At 54.8% G+C, this 16276-nt stretch overlaps 5 protein-coding genes across 5 annotated transcripts; 2 read left to right on the top strand and 3 right to left on the bottom strand.

Annotated features, from left to right (window-relative positions):
- Window positions 1–222: 222 nt before the first annotated feature.
- Window positions 223–2032, bottom strand: C8A04DRAFT_9985 (uncharacterized protein; the record flags this gene model as incomplete). The annotated part of the gene is made up of 4 exons (XM_062785709.1): window positions 223–368; window positions 474–1148; window positions 1216–1298; window positions 1383–2032. 4 exons carry the CDS (start codon window positions 2030–2032, stop codon window positions 223–225), a joined length of 1554 nt encoding a protein of 517 aa, XP_062639524.1.
- Window positions 2033–2690: 658 nt separating this feature from the next.
- On the top strand, window positions 2691–4388 carry C8A04DRAFT_35142 (uncharacterized protein; the record flags this gene model as incomplete). Its single annotated transcript, XM_062783057.1, has 7 exons — window positions 2691–2804; window positions 2874–3011; window positions 3064–3208; window positions 3261–3497; window positions 3560–4143; window positions 4194–4304; window positions 4359–4388. The coding sequence occupies 7 exons, from the start codon at window positions 2691–2693 to the stop codon at window positions 4386–4388; spliced, it is 1359 nt and encodes a 452-aa protein (XP_062639523.1).
- A 104-nt stretch (window positions 4389–4492) lies between these two features.
- Window positions 4493–5641, bottom strand: C8A04DRAFT_10017 (regulator of chromosome condensation 1/beta-lactamase-inhibitor protein II; the record flags this gene model as incomplete). Its single annotated transcript, XM_062776437.1, has 1 exon — window positions 4493–5641. One exon carries the CDS (start codon window positions 5639–5641, stop codon window positions 4493–4495), a length of 1149 nt encoding a protein of 382 aa, XP_062639522.1.
- A 421-nt stretch (window positions 5642–6062) lies between these two features.
- Window positions 6063–8020, top strand: C8A04DRAFT_10010 (uncharacterized protein; the record flags this gene model as incomplete). The annotated part of the gene is made up of 4 exons (XM_062776433.1): window positions 6063–6181; window positions 6634–6694; window positions 6781–6889; window positions 6981–8020. 4 exons carry the CDS (start codon window positions 6063–6065, stop codon window positions 8018–8020), a joined length of 1329 nt encoding a protein of 442 aa, XP_062639521.1.
- Window positions 8021–8526: 506 nt separating this feature from the next.
- Window positions 8527–11997, bottom strand: C8A04DRAFT_10005 (Glutamate/Leucine/Phenylalanine/Valine dehydrogenase-domain-containing protein; the record flags this gene model as incomplete). Its single annotated transcript, XM_062776430.1, has 3 exons — window positions 8527–8569; window positions 8653–11569; window positions 11643–11997. 3 exons carry the CDS (start codon window positions 11995–11997, stop codon window positions 8527–8529), a joined length of 3315 nt encoding a protein of 1104 aa, XP_062639520.1.
- Between the last annotated feature and the right edge of the window lie 4279 nt (window positions 11998–16276).

The following is a 16276-nucleotide window of genomic DNA, read 5'->3' as shown; positions in this document are numbered from 1 at the left end:
ATGTACTGTATGTACAACATTCTTCTCACAAACTTGACGGCCAAAAAGCCGGTATTACCCAGGTTCCTAGCCGCAAACAAATAATCCGTACAAAAACGCCCAGTATGCGTAGTACCCACCAATGTTGAGTATCCCTTCCTGCCTTTTTATTCATTCATCATCGCTTTCAGTCGGTCCCCTAGATGATGGCGTGGATCTCATGGCCAGACCGTCCCAATCTCTTCAATCCGAAACATCCAAACCGTCCGACCCGAAATGGATAGGGTGCGTTTCCGGGCGGTAGGATATTTTGAACTGGCCCTTGAACCGGCTCCACAATATCGATGTTACCGCGGCTTTGTCCTCCTTCGTCATGCGGAGGGTAGGGGCTTGGTTCGAGATCCATACCTGCAGGCCCTCGTGTGCGCCGCCCGGATCCGCCGCGAACCCGCTCAACATCTCCAAGAGCGGGCCGGCGTTGATGACAGAGGGACCAAAGATGTTGAGCGATCTGAGCCGCCTGAGTTTCGACAGCGACCCTAGGTAGGCGTCGTTAATGCACTCTCCGTTCAGGACAATCTCCTCCAAGTGCGGCAGCGAGCCACAGATCTGGTCCACTTCCTCGAGAGTGAAAAGCTCGTTGGTGTCCAGCTCTCGGAGTTTACGGCAAGTTGAAATGGCATTGGCCATCAAAGTACGTCGCCCATCGTCAGCTTCGAGAACATCTTCGTCCCGGATCTCGATGGTGAGACGCCGAAGGTTTGTCTGGCCAGTCAGGGACGCACTCAAGTCTGGACCGACATCGAAGCACTTAAGGACAAGTGTCATGGGCCGGATATTAGCACCTTCGAGAATCTGCGCACACAGAGTGTGCCCTGACGGAACAGCCATCAGCTCAATATACCACAACGCGGTGCATTTCTGCAGCCACCGCACGACGTCTTGGAAGACTGGGTTTCCAGCTTCGGCCCAACGATATTGCTTAGTATTCATTGCGCCTTCAAGCCGGAAAATCTCCAGCTTGCGACAGTCTTGGAGCTCATACAGCCGCTCGAAGGCAGCGCGTTCCAGACTGTACAGCGCCAGTACCTTTAGGGTGTCAGAGTGGCCGTTGAGCGCCTGGAAGGTCCTGAATCCGATGTGGTTCAAGCTCAGAACTGCGAATGATTCTACAGGCTGCGTTAGCCCGTTCCGACTCGGTCCATATAAACCGCCGCTATGAAGAATGCGTCTTACCGAGAGATTGCGGTTTCAGATTCGAAAAGAACCCAGCAGTGGTCGCATCAACATGAATACCGGAAGAAAAGAAGAAGCATTGCCTAGACAGTACCGGTTAGCATTGGGTTGCGGGTATCCATATGTCAAGCGAGGACCTCGACGCCTCAGGGTTAGGGTCGACTTACACGTGCTTGAAAGCAGGGCAGTGCTTTCTGATAGCACGAGAAATATCGGCATTGAGGGTTGCCCCATCGCGAACAGACAGTGTAGTCAAGTTCGAAAGACCGGATACCCACCCGGGCAAGAGTGTCTGGGGCAGATTCTGCCCCTCGAGCACGGCCAGCGCCGTCTCCTTGTTCTCCCGGGCCGCCGAGGCTCGGATATAACTGGTGACCATGTGAGCAACCTCGACAACAATCTTGTCAGCGTCAAGAAATTTTTCGCTTATAGTATACACCTCAAGCTTCTCAAGCGGTGGACGGAAGAAAGACGCTTTCAGCGCGGGGTTATCGCGCGAGAGGTCCTCAAGCTGTGAGTGAAGGCCGCCGAGCAGGAGTGCCTTGATCCAACAACAGTAGGGAAACATCGTCGTGCCGAGACTCGATATGATGATGGAGCGCCAGAGGCATATAGAAGTCTCGACATTGAGGATGTGCGCGTTGATAGCGGGCGACATGTCGTGTATGGCGTACAGCTCGGGCAGCGCGAGTCGGGCCATGCCTTTACTCAAGCGGGCGAGGAGGAAGAGTGAGCCAAAATCGCGTCGTGCCGCAACCTCTAGAGAAACGAGCCACCAGATCTCCTGCGGGAAGACTGGACCGGATTGGCTACCCATCATGAAGGGCCTCGCCGTTGTCCGTGGTTAACGCCTAAAGAGAAGTTTGAAAACGTAGGTGAAATTGAGTGTTCAATGCCCCAGAAACGCGCCTCGAAATGTTGAGGCGAGCCTCTCGCGCACCGAAAAAAAGGGATAAAAAAAGGGAAGTAGAAAAGAGTAACGCTACCAAAATGGTCAATTGGGTATGCAGTCAATAAACCAACTCGGACCCCGACCAAGATACCATAACCATAATAATGGATGGTCGGGGGGTTGTTTGGTTTTTGACTCCGGAGTTCGGTGGTTGGTGGGGTGGATGGCGGGGGACCTAAACTTTGAACTCCCAGGTCTATGGAAGATTATGTATGCACATACATACCAATTCCTGACCCACTGTAAGGCAGTCCAGCCCGGCGCGTTTTAGTGGTCGTTCCTTCCTGTACCTGCATTCCGGGGTGGCACAGCACTGTAATAAGAGCACCGAAGCTCCACTGTGGCCATCAGGCACCGCTCACAAACAACGTTTTCAGGCACCTCATCGTCATCTCTCATCTTGGAAGGCACGACTCTGACACACCTCACGACCCTGCACTGGGTTTCCTTGTGTTCAGATATTACGAACCACCAGTAATTTTCTATTGTTTACCGGGCCAACCGCTCGAAGGGAACGCCCAGCATGGTGGTCCTCAACTTCACCCTGAGTGAGGAAGGCGTCGCCGTGCTTCATGATGCCCTCGCATGCATGTTCAAATTTAGTGACGATGTCTGCTTAGAGGCAAGAAAAGATAAAGTATAGAGAAACTGACCCTGAAGTCGATTTAATGGCACGCAATTGGCTAATCGAGCCGTTCTCGCCTAGTTGACACTCACGACTCTCAACATATCCAAATCGGCATACGTCTGTTTCTCTTTTGCCGCCAATAGGTTTTTCTCTCGGTACAGCTTCGAAGGGACTCCCCAGTATCGCGAGCGTTTTTTCTGTCAGCTATACATACGGGTAAGGGCCGCGGTCTTTGTAGTACAAGATGTCTAGTTAATGCCAGCCGTAGTCTCTCCTCACTATCTTTAGAGCAAGGCAGGGTAGTGGGGACTTATCGCGCGAGAGGGACGCGTCAATCGATTCCTGTGATGTGGCAATCGATGATGGAGTCGGCAAGAAGAGCCGTCTAGTAGCCAGGGTTTCTTTCAGAAACGGTAACTTCCCATCTGAATATCGCTTTGACTTGCTGGTTGCTCACATCCATAGGCATCACGGCTTCCCACTCCCTACCGTACGAAGTACAACCGCCGATTCACGCCAAGTTCAACAAGGCTGAGGCAACTAACCACTGGGTAATTTCGTCCCGGACATTACGACAACTAATGGATCATTTTGGCCCGGGGATCGAGCTCCTCGATATCAACACAGACGAGGAGGCGCGGGTTGTGAATTTCACCTGTTTCACCGAGAAGGTGCAGAAACGTGGTGCTCTCAACAACGAAGGTAGCGTTATTCTACTGTCTTGCTGTCTGGCGGGGGTTTTGTGTTGACAAGTACTGTACCAGCCGTTCTCAAAAAGCCTCTCCACACTAACATTGCGGTCGAGATGGACGAGTTTGACAACGTCGAGGTTCAAGACAAGCTCCACATCATCATCAGCGTCAAGGACTTCCGCGGCATTTTGCAGCATGCTCAGATGACCAGTGGCGCGCTCACGAGTAGCTACTCGAACCCGGGACGCCCCATGAAGCTGTCCTATGGAACCGACGGCGTCCTGTGCGAGTTTATCCTCATGACCGTTGGCGAGAAGGACGCCCTAACACAGAAACACAAGAATCCCAGGGGGGGTGTTGCAAAGGTTACCCCGGCGCCACAGCTCGATGCAGCATCACATCGCGGAAGTTCTGTTACTGGTGGCAACCAACCGGAACCACCCGCGTTGCGGCCTCCCCAACACAAAACGCCTATCCGAACCCGTCACCCAGCTTTCGAAATGCGCCCATCCCCCGTACCGCCCCCAGCCACGACTCGGTCCGACTCGTTATTTGTCGACCAAGATGAAAATGATGAGCAATGGGAGCCGGTAAACCCAGACGAAGAGGAGGAAGAGGATACCGGAAGGCTCGAGTGGAATGCCACCGATGAACCGGTATTGTTCCCGCACTACCTGTACCTAATACGTTCGCTGACCGGAGGTAGAATCCGTCGACACTTCGGATTGGGAGTTACGTATCCAAACCAGCTGAAACTGAAGAAGCGCCCCCTGAACGCCTTGCTTCGGGCCTTGAGCCTACCCAACGACTCTCCGAGGTATGTGGTGTGACCCTGGACCTCCTAGATCTGAGCTTGCGCTTACTGTTGCAGGTCCGCCGTTTCGGCCTTTTTTCTCCTTGACTCGACGAGTAGGCGCTGGTGTGACTCTGCCGGTTTGTATTTCATAGCTTGGCGTTGGTGGTTTGACGAGTCGTTGCCTGTAAGGACAGGCCCGCATGGAAGAATTACGTTTGCTTCTCAGCCGCAATCCAGCTCGTTGCACAACCCGCCCCTATCATTGCAATTCCCTTGCCTTCCTCCCTCGCGGCTATCTTGTTCCTTTCCCCCTTTTCGCCCTCAACCTTCCGGATCTCCCCACAATTCCCATGCTCCCCCCATCCCCAGACCACAACATCCCCCTTTTCCGTCAACGCCAACGCATGTTCGCTCCCTACGGCAATCCTCTCTACCCTCCCTAACCGTTCCCGGTCTTCCTCGCCCCCCAATTGCCCATGATCATCCCGTCCCCAAGCCACCAACCCCCCATCCCTCGTCAAAACCACCACCCCCCCCCACCCAGCGCCCACATCCTTCCACCCCTTCACCATCTCTCGACTCGGCGCACCTGACCGAACACCCCATTTATCCGACCCCAACACCACCATCTCCCCCGCCTCAGGCCCACCCAAAAGCACGGTAAACTCCCGTCCACAAACCGCCTTAACCACGGGAAACGGGATCCCTTCGATCCGTCGGGGCGAAAACACTGCCGCGACGGAGGGCTCACCGAGTTGTCCCTTACGCCCGTTGCCCCAACCCCAGACCTCACCGGTGTTGAGCACGGCAACGGTGTGGACCATACAGGACGCGAGGGAGGTGAGGTGGGTGTCGGGAGGGGGGAAGTTGGGGATGGGTGTTGGTTCGTGGACGGTGGTGGGCCTTGGGCCGAGGCCGAGTTCGCCTTTGAGACTTGTGCCGAGGGCGTAGAGGGTTGTTTTTTGGGTTGTGGTTGTTGGGGTCGTAGTGGTGGTAGTGGCGAAGATGGTGGCTGTCCAGGTAGCGGTTACGTGTGTGACTTTGGAGTTTGCTAGGATTGATGGGGGGAGATTGACTGGGCGGAATTGGGGTGCTTGTTTGACGTCCTGGTTGTCGACGCTCGAAACGGGCCCGCAGGCACCTTCTGTGTTATCACCGCTCCATAGGAGGTCTCCTGAATCGAATAAGAGCATGGTGTGGTTTCCTCCGGCTGCTATGTGAAGGAGTTTTGGTGGTGGGGTGTTGGTAGACGTGAGGGACGGTGGGAGAAGAACGGTTTCTGGGCTGGAAACATCCTCTTTGTGGCCGATTCCCAGCTGGCCGGAACCATTAGAACCTAATGCCTGAAGGTGAAGCATGATGGGGATTTAAGTATGAATTTATTCTGTGGGTGTAGGCGAGAAAGGGATATAAGTGAGAAATTGAGGGACTGAGCGAAGACTATGCTCTGGAGGTGCTAGACGCACTGTACTACACTGTGACATCACACTGTGAATTCCCAGGCGCGCCTCGCGACTGGGGTGGGTCCAGAAGCTAAGCGGCCCCACCAAGATTTTTTTCTGACGCTTAAATTCTCGTTCGTGACTCGAAATTTTTCCTTCTTCACTTCTAAGATCCATATCATTGTCACCACACTTCCCCCCTCCTGAGCAAAACATCCAAGTCCGACCTGGAAACGGAAGGACTTTGTTTGCATCGCAGTTTGACGATGTGATTTTTGGCTACGGGCCAAAACTGCTCTTGAATTCAACACACCAACCAGAGAGGGAAGCAGGAAACATGGCTTCTTCTTCCACGGCGACCACCTTTCCGGGTGCCGAGGACTTTGTCATCGGGCTCATCGGCATGGGCGACATGGGCAAGATGTACGCCCGGCATTTGAGTAAAGCCGGTTGGAGGTAATCTTGACGCGTTCTTTTATTGCCGTGCGATTAGGCTGCGTTGCCTCGCGGTAGTTGCGCACTAACCTGGTAGCTTTTGAAGCTAGCTGTTGTTGTTGGCCTTGGTAAGCTTCTTTTTTCTTTACGTCAACCGCCTCGATCCCCACCACCATAACACCCGTCGTATGATGACTTGAGTGCATTTGGCTAGAGTATCGCTCGTGACATGGCCGGTCAGCCATTCTGGCCCCGGTTCACCGCTGCGGGCTTTCCATGATGAAAATTCTCAGCTACCTTACTATTTTTCGTCTGAAGACATACACCCCCCTTGATACGCGCACACGATAGCACAGCATCTACTGTGTTGGGATATGCTTGCTGACTGGGGACTACAGATCTTGTTTTATGGTGCTTGCTGTGGAGACCAAGCAAAGACAGCGAAGAGGGGGCTAACCCATGACGGGCTTCAGGATCATGGCTTGCGATAAGGAAGAGAAGTACGATGAGTTGGTCGCAGAGTTTGGTGATAATGTATGGCAGGCCATCCGAATCTGTTTTCTTTCTCATCTCGCCGCTGCCGAAGTCAGTGCTGAGATCTTATTTCGTGTTCATAGAAGAAAGTCCAAATCCTTCGCAACGGTCACCTTGTATCCCGTGCCAGCGACTACATCATCTATAGCGTTGAAGCGGCGGCCATCGGCCGTGTCGTCGCCGAGTATGGCCCCTGTGTGTAACCTCCATGATGCCTGCGCTGTCCTATCTGCTTTGCTACATTATTATCACGATCAACTCCGCTCACCACGTCCATGTACCTTAGCAACCCGGCTCGGCGCCATCGTCGGCGGCCAAACCTCATGCAAGGACCCCGAGATCAAGGCGTTCGAGGCCCATCTTCCCCCCGACGTCGACATCGTATCCTGCCACTCGCTTCACGGCCCCAACGTCGACCCGCACGACCAGCCGCTAGTGCTCATCAAGCACCGCGCCTCAGACGCCTCCTTCGCCAAAGTCGAGACCGTCCTGCGCTGCCTCGGCTCCAAGAGCGTTTACCTTACCGCCCGCCAACACGACCGCATCACAGCCGACACCCAAGCTGTCACCCATGCGGCCTTCCTATCCATGGGCAAAGCCTGGCACGCCAACCAACAGTTCCCCTGGGAAGAAGGCACACGGTACGTCGGCGGGATCGAAAACGTCAAGATCAACCTGATGCTACGCATCTACGCACAGAAATGGCACGTCTACGCGGGGCTCGCCATCCTCAACCCGGAAGCGCACAAGCAGATTAACCAGTTCGCGCGGTCCACCACAGAGCTGTTCTACCTCATGCTCGAGGGCCGCGCCGACGAGCTCCGCGAGCGCGTGTACGCCGCCAAGGAGAAGGTCTTCGGCCGCGAGGACAGCCCTAAGTGGGCAGACCGACCGTTGCTGCCGCACGGCGTCGTCGACCGGTTCACGCTGAACGCTCAGCCGCATACGTCCCCGGCTATGCCCAACAACCACCTCTCGCTGCTTGCCATGGTTGACTGCTGGAGCGCGTTGGGCATCGTGCCCTACGACCACATGATCTGTTCGACCCCACTGTTCCGGCTCTGGCTGGGTGTGACCGAGCACTTGTTCCGCACGCCCGGGTTGCTGGACGAGAGTCTGCGCGTGGGTATCGAGGACAAGTCGTTTCGGCGTGACGACCTGCAGTTTACGATTGCGGCGTCGGGCTGGGCGGAGTGTGTGGCGCTGCGTCAGTTTGAGACCTGGCGAGAGCGGTTTGCGGTTACCCAACGGTTCTTCGAGCCGCGGTTTAAGGGGGCCGTCGAGATGGGGCAGGCGATGATTAAGGCGGTATTGGAGAGCGACTAAATGGGAGGTATCCCTATAGTACCAATAAACCTTGAACACTAAAAGCAAGCATGATTGGTGACACACCAAGGGTGAAATCAGGACCGTATTGACCTGGCGCGTTTTTGTGAATATCAGAGGCACACACAGCCAAACAAACCTTAAGGGCGACAAGACAAACCCCAAGTTTGAAACCTCATAGCTCAGAGGGTTCTCGTCACATCCATCGCCCCCAACACCCTCAACGCCAACAGGGTCAAAAGCCCAAATGCAAAGAATAAAGATATATTAGCAGCGATAAACAGATAGCTGCAGAGTCCCAAGAATCCCCAAAATGCTAATGGTTCATGAGAAAACAGAACGCCCAAATCTTGCCCATAGTACCTTGTAATTGAATTGCTGCCCGGCGTCCGGGATTTGGTGGTTTTTTTCTAACACTGCTCTTTTTTTTGTACGCCAAATCGCCGAACTGAACGAAATCCCATTCCTATTAAACCAAAGGAAGCAGAAATGAAGCATTGCGAAAATCAAGCGCCATTGGTGTTGATCTTCGCCATCCGCTTGGACATGCTGTTGTCAAGTTGTTAGCACGTGTCCTGAGAACACATATATTACCCATCGTCGGGCCCGGGGGGGGGGTTGTTCAAACTTACAAGTCGTAAAACGCAAATTGGCTTGGCGAGCTGCCACACTCATACACGAACCGGCTGGCCAGGTAGCTGCCAAAGATGGCCCGCAGATAGGAGTCCGGCACGCGCTCAATGATGGTGTTGAGGCCAATCTTGTCAATCAGCAGGTTGGGCAGGGCGTCAGCCAGCACAGAACGACGGAGGTTCTCAGTCTCCCACAAGTCCGAGTGCTGTAGCTGCTCATCGAGCGTGGTGATGGCAGTCGACAGCTTGTCGGACAGGATCGAGCGGGCGATGCCTGTCTGCTCGTGCTCCCGCCAGATGGCCTCGAACTCAAGACGCGCGTTCTCCTGGATCTTCTCTTGCACCGACTTGACGTAGGCCTGGTAGAAGGCCGGCGCATTACCCCGAGCGTCGTGGCACATGTTTTCCACGAAGCCCGCATCGTCGAAGCTGAGCGACGCAAGGACCTCGAGCGAGGAGCTCGTGACACCACCCTTGTTGGCACTGGCGTCCTTGTAGACAACGCAGCCGGCCTCCTCGAGACGGAGCTTCGCGTCTTGCGTAATAAAGAGGTTGGCGCCCTCGACGATGTACGGGATGGTCGACTTGCCGTCCCTGATGATCTTGTTCACCGAGACCAGATCGATCGACTCGGGGCGTCCGCCGCACGGCACGAACATGTCGGTGAGGCCACCATCCCGAAGATGGAAGGTGTTGCGGAAGGCTGTGCCATTGTTGACTACCTCGCCGGTGGGGAGAGTGAGGTTCATGTCGTCGCACAGCACCCGATATCCGTCCTTCGACAGCTTAGACAAGTCAAAGTGGACGATCATCTGGCGCTTCTTGGCAAGACGGCGCAATTCGTCCTTGTCGATGCCGTTGGGGTCAACCAAGACGCCTGACCCATCCACGATCGACGTGTATTTCTCATTGCTGAGAAGGATCTCATTGCTGCCAAGGTCGCCGTCGGGACCACCAGTTTGCATCTTCTTGACAGTGGAAGGGTCAAGTTCAAGTTTACGGTAGATGCCCTTGACATACTCCCGCACCGAAAGGGTGGTCATACCGTATGCGTCGTGGGGGATACCGCCCAGCTTGGGCGACTTGCCAGTGAAGAAAGACTTCCACCAAGGAGCACCACGGTTGCGGGCATGGACGGTCGCCCAATCGACAAGGTCGGCCGTGTTCTCGTCCGGCCCCATGAAGACGATCTCTTGTTTGCCGTAGAGATCGACGATCGGGTTCTTGATGCCTGGCGTCTCGGCCTTGAGCAACAAGTCCAGAATGCTGTCGATGTACTTCTCGAACGCTTCGCGGGCCTTGTCTTGCTGCTTAGGATCAAGCAAGATTACGCCCTTGGAGCCGCCTTCGGGAATATCCTTGTTCTTGCGTTGCTGCGTGCTGGCAAGAGCATAGTTCTCATCGAACAGGTTGCGGGCATTGATCGAGTAAGCCTCCTTGCTACGCGACTTGACAATGCGGATACCGCCCCGCGCGACCTCCTTAAACCGCAGGTGGAAACCGCGGGACTCGGATGTGATGACAAGGAACATGCCATACAATGGTGTCGGGTACTCGATCGGGGGGAGAAACGAGGGGTTAAGCCGGAAGCTCAAGGCAACCTTGGTCGGGGTGAAGTAGTTCGTCTTCAGAACGGCGTTGTTGAAGACGCGGAAGGAGGTCATGACCATCTCCTCATGCTCGTTGGAAACGTCTCTCGTGATCTTGTCCTTAAGCTTAGCGTCGGAGAGGACCTCGGTGGCCGGGGTGGGAGCGATGGACTGGCGGTTGAATTCTGGCCCAACTTTCATGTGGACGCTCGCGAACGAAGCGTACAGGGCGCGGATGAGCTGAGGGTGGGAGAGGATAATCTCCAGAATGTAATCGGGCGTGAAGGTCTCGGTGCGCAGACGCTTCTTCATTCTCGACAGGATCTCGGCATGGCTGTTGTTGTTGGGATCCAAGGTAGCCACGAGCGACGCGTACTCAGAACCCAGGCGGTTCAGGAAGTGCTGCACAAACACCCACACGCAGTGCGCATACGAGGTCTCCTGTAAGCTGAGCTCACCGGAGGCAAACAGGGAGTGCAGTTTGGTCTGGGGCATGCAGTACAGGAGCGAGACCTCCTGGGTGATCTGGTGGATCGACTCCTCGAGGGGCGGGTACTTGGAGTCGACATTGGGCGCGGGGCGCAAGTAGATGCTCATGACGGTGATGCCGTTGGAGAACTGCTCGACATACTTCCGGGAGCTAGTAACGCCGTAGTAGTGGTACAGGTCGCTAAGAGCGCTGAACAGCCCACGCGCCGTCCTCGAGCGGAAGGCGACAACCAAGCGCTTCTCCTGGGAGTCCTCAATGTCGAAGACCTCGATCACCGGGCCAGTCCTACTGACAGATGCTTCGATAATCTCCTGGTAAATCTGCTTGGTGTTCTTGGTCGCCTTGGCAAGGAACATGCGGTCGCTGATAACTTCCAGGCGAGTCTCCTTGGGGTCCGCGTTCGGCTCAACGAACTGGCACTGGTAGACGAAGTAGCAACGCAGAGTCGCCTTGAAGTCCGAATGCCCCATACTACTGGGGGACCGGAAGGTCTCGACGCGGAAGCGTTTTAGTGTGTTGTCGTTGTCATCCAAGTACTTGGACTCGAGACGATGCTCGTATTGTGGGCCGTTGATACTGGTCTTGCCGGGCTCGCTGGTGTCGATGTAGATGGCATGATCCGAGGCTTCCATGTCCAGACGGATCTCTTCCCGCTTGTCCTCCCGCGAAAACGCGGCGATCTTGGCGGCGTACAGGGACGTGATGTGCTTAGCAATGACTTCGGGATTCTCGGCTTGGAAGTAAACGTCGTCGATACCGAGCTCGTTGTAGAACCACTCAACCTGAGCGTCCACTAGCGACCCAGGGATCCATCCGGAGGTCGAGATGAACTCCTTGACTGTCCGTAGTGTCAGTAACTGCGCTTGCAAACATCCTCGTTGATGGCTCGGGATATCAAAAGCATCGCATACCTCGCTGCATCTGCTCTTTCTTGCCCGTGAACTCAGGCGCAACATAGCCAACGGTGGCCGAGCGCAGGACTCTGTGGCCGTTGCCATTGACCTTGGAAAGGGACCCATAGCTGACATGGGTAGGCTGGGGAGAGGGATGCCTGCCAGGCTCTTCGCCCTTGACCTTCTCAACGAGGCGGTTCGCAACGCCCGTGATCGGTGAATTTGTCATGGTCTCGTCCGACGAAGTGAACGGATCCACGTAATCTGGGAAGCTAGACATTGGGAAGTCAGTCGTGATGGTCAAGCCGGAAACGCGGCGACGGCCACCGCCAACGGGGGTTGACGGTGACAGAGGGAGAGCCACAGAAGTCATATCGACCGTGGGGTGGTATGGCCCGTTGACGGGGAACAAAGGGACAACGGCAGGGGTTGTGAGCTGTGACTAAGCCAGGATACGTGTCGAGTGGAAGGAGAAAGGAGCGTGTGAGAGGCGCGAGGGGGAGGCCAGCTTTGTAGAGGCAGAGCGAGCAGGAGCCAGAGCAGGAACACGAGCGGGAGCCATGATGTCGGTGTCAGTGAGCGCAAGCCTCTGGCTTGATGTCAACCATGCGCCGTTGGCCGTTATCAAGACCCTTTTTTTCTGGGGCTGATCGAGGCGAGCAGGTCTGACGCGAGGAAGGACAGGGTCAACCAAGCCGGAGACCAGCCCTCGCGCCCGCTCTCGTATCAAATCGACAAACCGCCATTTCCAGAATCGGAGATTCCAGGAGCCACGAATGCCGTGGTACGGGGCAGGTGTGAGCCGAAGAAGTGACACGGCAAGTCGGCGTGAGCATCAACCCAGGTGAGATTTGCCCGCCGAATAGGCGCGAGGTAGGGCGGTGATGTAAAGCGATCCGGTACTCGTTTTAGTGATACGATAGGTGGTTGACTCCCGATTCTGGCTCACCGCTCCCAATTCGTGTCTGGCTGTGCTCGTTTCCGGCCCTCGGCTGCGGCGCTTCGCAAGATAAGGGAGATAAGAGGGCGGCTGATGCAGTCTTACGGCTCCCACTATCTCAAATATCTCGCTTCTCAAATTCAAAGGCAAGTGTTATACAACGCGGAAACGGAACCTCGTCAAACGTACCTTCTCTGAAACCGGCCTGAGGGAATTTCTGCACCGATACCGGGTGGTAACTTGCTCAAAGCAAATTTCCCGGTTGTTGTCTGCAAGTTGCCGAGATCAATTGCGTGGTTGCTATCGCCAACCCGTTAGTTACTGGCCAAATTGAAACAGGCACGGAAGGGGCGTTGGAATGTGGCCCTGCCCGGCCGGAGGGCGGTGTAATTAACGCGATAAGGGAGAAGGGGAAGGGACGGTTCAATCCCTTTGCCAAAGAAATCCAGCCAAATGGGATGAACCTGGAAGGGAAAGTCCGGCTTGTAAAACTCACAGGTGTAAAAAGCGGTATTTCCAACCTCAAAGCCCACAACTTGGGATTGAGAGCAGGACTTCTTGTGAAAACTCACAAAAAGGGTATCTGTAAGTCTTTCCATGTTAGCCCGCTGCTGTAGCTGAAAGGTTGCAAGCCAAACGCAAATAATGGAATCAATGATAAGCAATGACACCTCCAACCCGGAAACATCCCCAAGTTGTTTGCCAATCAAAAACCAATTGACCTCTCGCAACCCCGGCCTTGGCTTTTGCGAGGCCCAGAGACCGTCATCCCCAACGGCTGTGCAGATCGCCGCCCGATCCTCGATCGTTGGGTGGTCAGACCACGAACACAACTCCGCGTAACAGCCTCACCCAAAGAATGGGGCCGCTGATAAGGTATGCCGGCCGCCTCACCGCGCAGGAGCTGATATTCCAGGGGAAAAGACAGCAAAGGCAAGCACCACCACTGCCATTGCAAGGGAGCCCGGGGTTTAAGGTCCCACTCGGGGGACTGCCGCGGGTCTGTCCTCGAAGGGATGGGAGAGGAAGGAACGAGATTGGTACCTACTTCTTTCTTGTCTGTAAGAAATTGATGTTGTCCGGAGAGATAAGAGACTCGGACAACGGTATGTTTGCCGGGCCCGATAAGGTGTTCTAGAAATAGGCACAACAAACAGTTGGCCGTGTGTGTGTGTGTGTGCACGAGTGCCGGAGTCAAATCACGATGTGATTGATATTGACCCAAGGTGTTTGCGGGATGGAGAATGGGATGGGATACCAGCAACTAGGAGAATCCGGCATCTTAAGGGACGGGAACGCCACTGATTTATATGCCGGAGAAAAGGCCGTCATCGTTTCTTTCTCATCTTGGGCGACGACAACGAGACCGAGAAAAAAGTCTCCCCAGGAATGGATTGACACTGTACAGTCCCAGTCAGACTCCACCAGCATGGCGACTCCCAAAGGGAAGGAGTTGCCTGCAGAAACAGGTGTTGTGATGACATTTTGGCGACGCTCTGACAAACGGGAACCCATGGACTAGACCTGATCGGGCAACTACCAGCCGCTGCTGATTGGGTCACAAGGCCGGTACCTGAATGATTTTCCCCGAAAAAGGTACGTACCGCTGCCACTGCCACCACGATCGGTTGCCTCGGGGGCGGCTATTCAAGGTTCTGGGGGAAAAAACTGGAGTGGGTGTGGACCATTTTCTCGTAAGTTCTACGCTCCGGACGGGGTGAAAAGGGATAATGGTTCATTTTTCAGCGTTTTGAGGCAATTGTTCTGGGCTCGAGATGGCGAGATGAGCAAAGCGAGAATTTGAATTTTCCCGTTTCGTACCAATAGCAAGACTGAAGGCGATGGCAGTTCTTGATGCCAAGCATCAACCGTACGAATCCATACCTTGGCCTCCGTTTCTCTCTCTGGCACCACTCCAGCTCGCAACTTGGCGTGCTCGCAGGTTTGTACTGTACATCGGTAGGTCCAACGCATGCATGCATGGACTCGCTACCTTGCACTGTGTCTCTAAGAACAGACGACGAGAATACTCCACGTTCTGGAAACGTTAGAGGGGGTTTAGCGTTTATTGATCTTCTGCAATTGGTATTCGTTTGACTCGAAGAATCACCACGTTGCCCATCCCCGGATTGTGAGCGGCCATCTGTCAACGGATTTCCACAAAAGCGCACCCTTGGTCCACCGTACTACTTACAGATGAACCCGTGTAAGTCACGGCCTCGCCATAGCTATTGCAAGGTGGCTAGGACAACAACAAGTGTTCCGCCTCAAGCGTCTAGCAACGGCATTTGACTGTCTATTCAAAGCCGTTTGACACGTTATTAGTGCCGTCTCGCACCAGTTAGATCCTTCAAGCTCTTGATTCCCAATCTCGTTCCTCTCGCACGACACGAGGGCTGAATGACGAGCTTGGATCGTTGCGCCGTGCGACCCAACAAGTGTACCTAACGGGCGAGTGTGCCTTCTCCCTTTACCGCCTGTTCGTCTGACAGACGGGCTAGGGAAGATCCCAATCCAATGATGGTGGCATCATGCCCAGCCTGTTTGTTCTAACTTCTCACTGGCGCAAGCGCGCGGTCAGGAAAACATTCACCATAAACGAGACCCTCTTTTTCCCCAACGATCGCAAGTTAAACCCCGGACCGTTGCCAACCAGGACGCGGCCCCTTAGGCTTGCTCGGCGATGGCGATGGGTCCCGTGACTGGAGAAGTCGCAAAATCCACAGGCCCCTGAACGGCCAGGCGAGCGTCTGGGCCTGAGTTCGACGGCTGTGGCTGGTCAGGTGCCCCGCCATCTCTCGTTTCCACTTGCTCGCCGGCAGACCGAACCCCAGACCGTGCGTCCGATCAAGTAAAATGGGGGTAATGGAAATCCTATTTGGCACCGATTCATATCCGGTGGCCGGTTCCTGGCGTCACACGGGACCGGGCCGCGTTACGAATCCAGGAAACCATTTGCTCGAGAGTCGGAAGGCGGTGGGAAAAGTTTACTGTGGAGGTGGGGCTTGGGGACTTGGAGACTTGGGGCGGAGCTAGGGGCTCAGGGGGTAAGAAAAAAATTCAGCGTTCCATGCGGATGAGGGGCGATGAGGGACGGCCTAATACGTCACTGAGACCAGCTACTGCGAATGCTGAGGGGCTGGATCCCTCCATCAATTGACCGCCCATCGCTGTTTTTACTACAACTTCCTAGAAGTACAGTACATAGACTCAAGCTAACAACTAAAGAGGCAATACCGGACTCGAAAGTAACCGAGTCCTGGATCATTGGATGCTCGGAGTACCGGGCCTCGAGGGTGGATGCGGTGAAACAAAGAAACGCCAAGTAGCCTCGGAGAAAAAAGCTCGTTGTCCTCGTGCGGACGGCCAACTCGAGGCGCCTCAAAAGAAGTTGTTGACAGAGTCACGGGGTCATGGAGAAATTGGTATTGGCGCTCAGCGCTGGCCGCTGCGAGTGTTCATCCCTGCCAAGAAAATCCAGACCATCGTCACTTCACTATGAGGGCTCCACGCCTGGGGCTGCGTTTTTGCTTTGCCATGGGCCAGCTTTCGGTGCCCAGAACTGGGGAAATCGCAAGCCTAGTTGGTTCACCTGGATCTTCTGCAGAGGGCAGCCGCCCCTGCCGAAAGGGTCCCAAAAATAAAACAAACAAGTTGAGTCACAAACTTGCATGTTTTACCCTTATTTTTGCGAGTTCTGCTGACCAGACAG

This window comes from Dichotomopilus funicola (assembly GCF_033296635.1).
Source record: "Dichotomopilus funicola strain CBS 141.50 unplaced genomic scaffold C8A04scaffold_10, whole genome shotgun sequence".
In the NCBI taxonomy this organism is placed as follows: Eukaryota; Fungi; Ascomycota; class Sordariomycetes; order Sordariales; family Chaetomiaceae; genus Dichotomopilus; species Dichotomopilus funicola.
The sequence above is the reverse complement of the archived record's forward strand: the minus strand, read 5'-3'. Positions and strand labels throughout refer to the sequence as shown.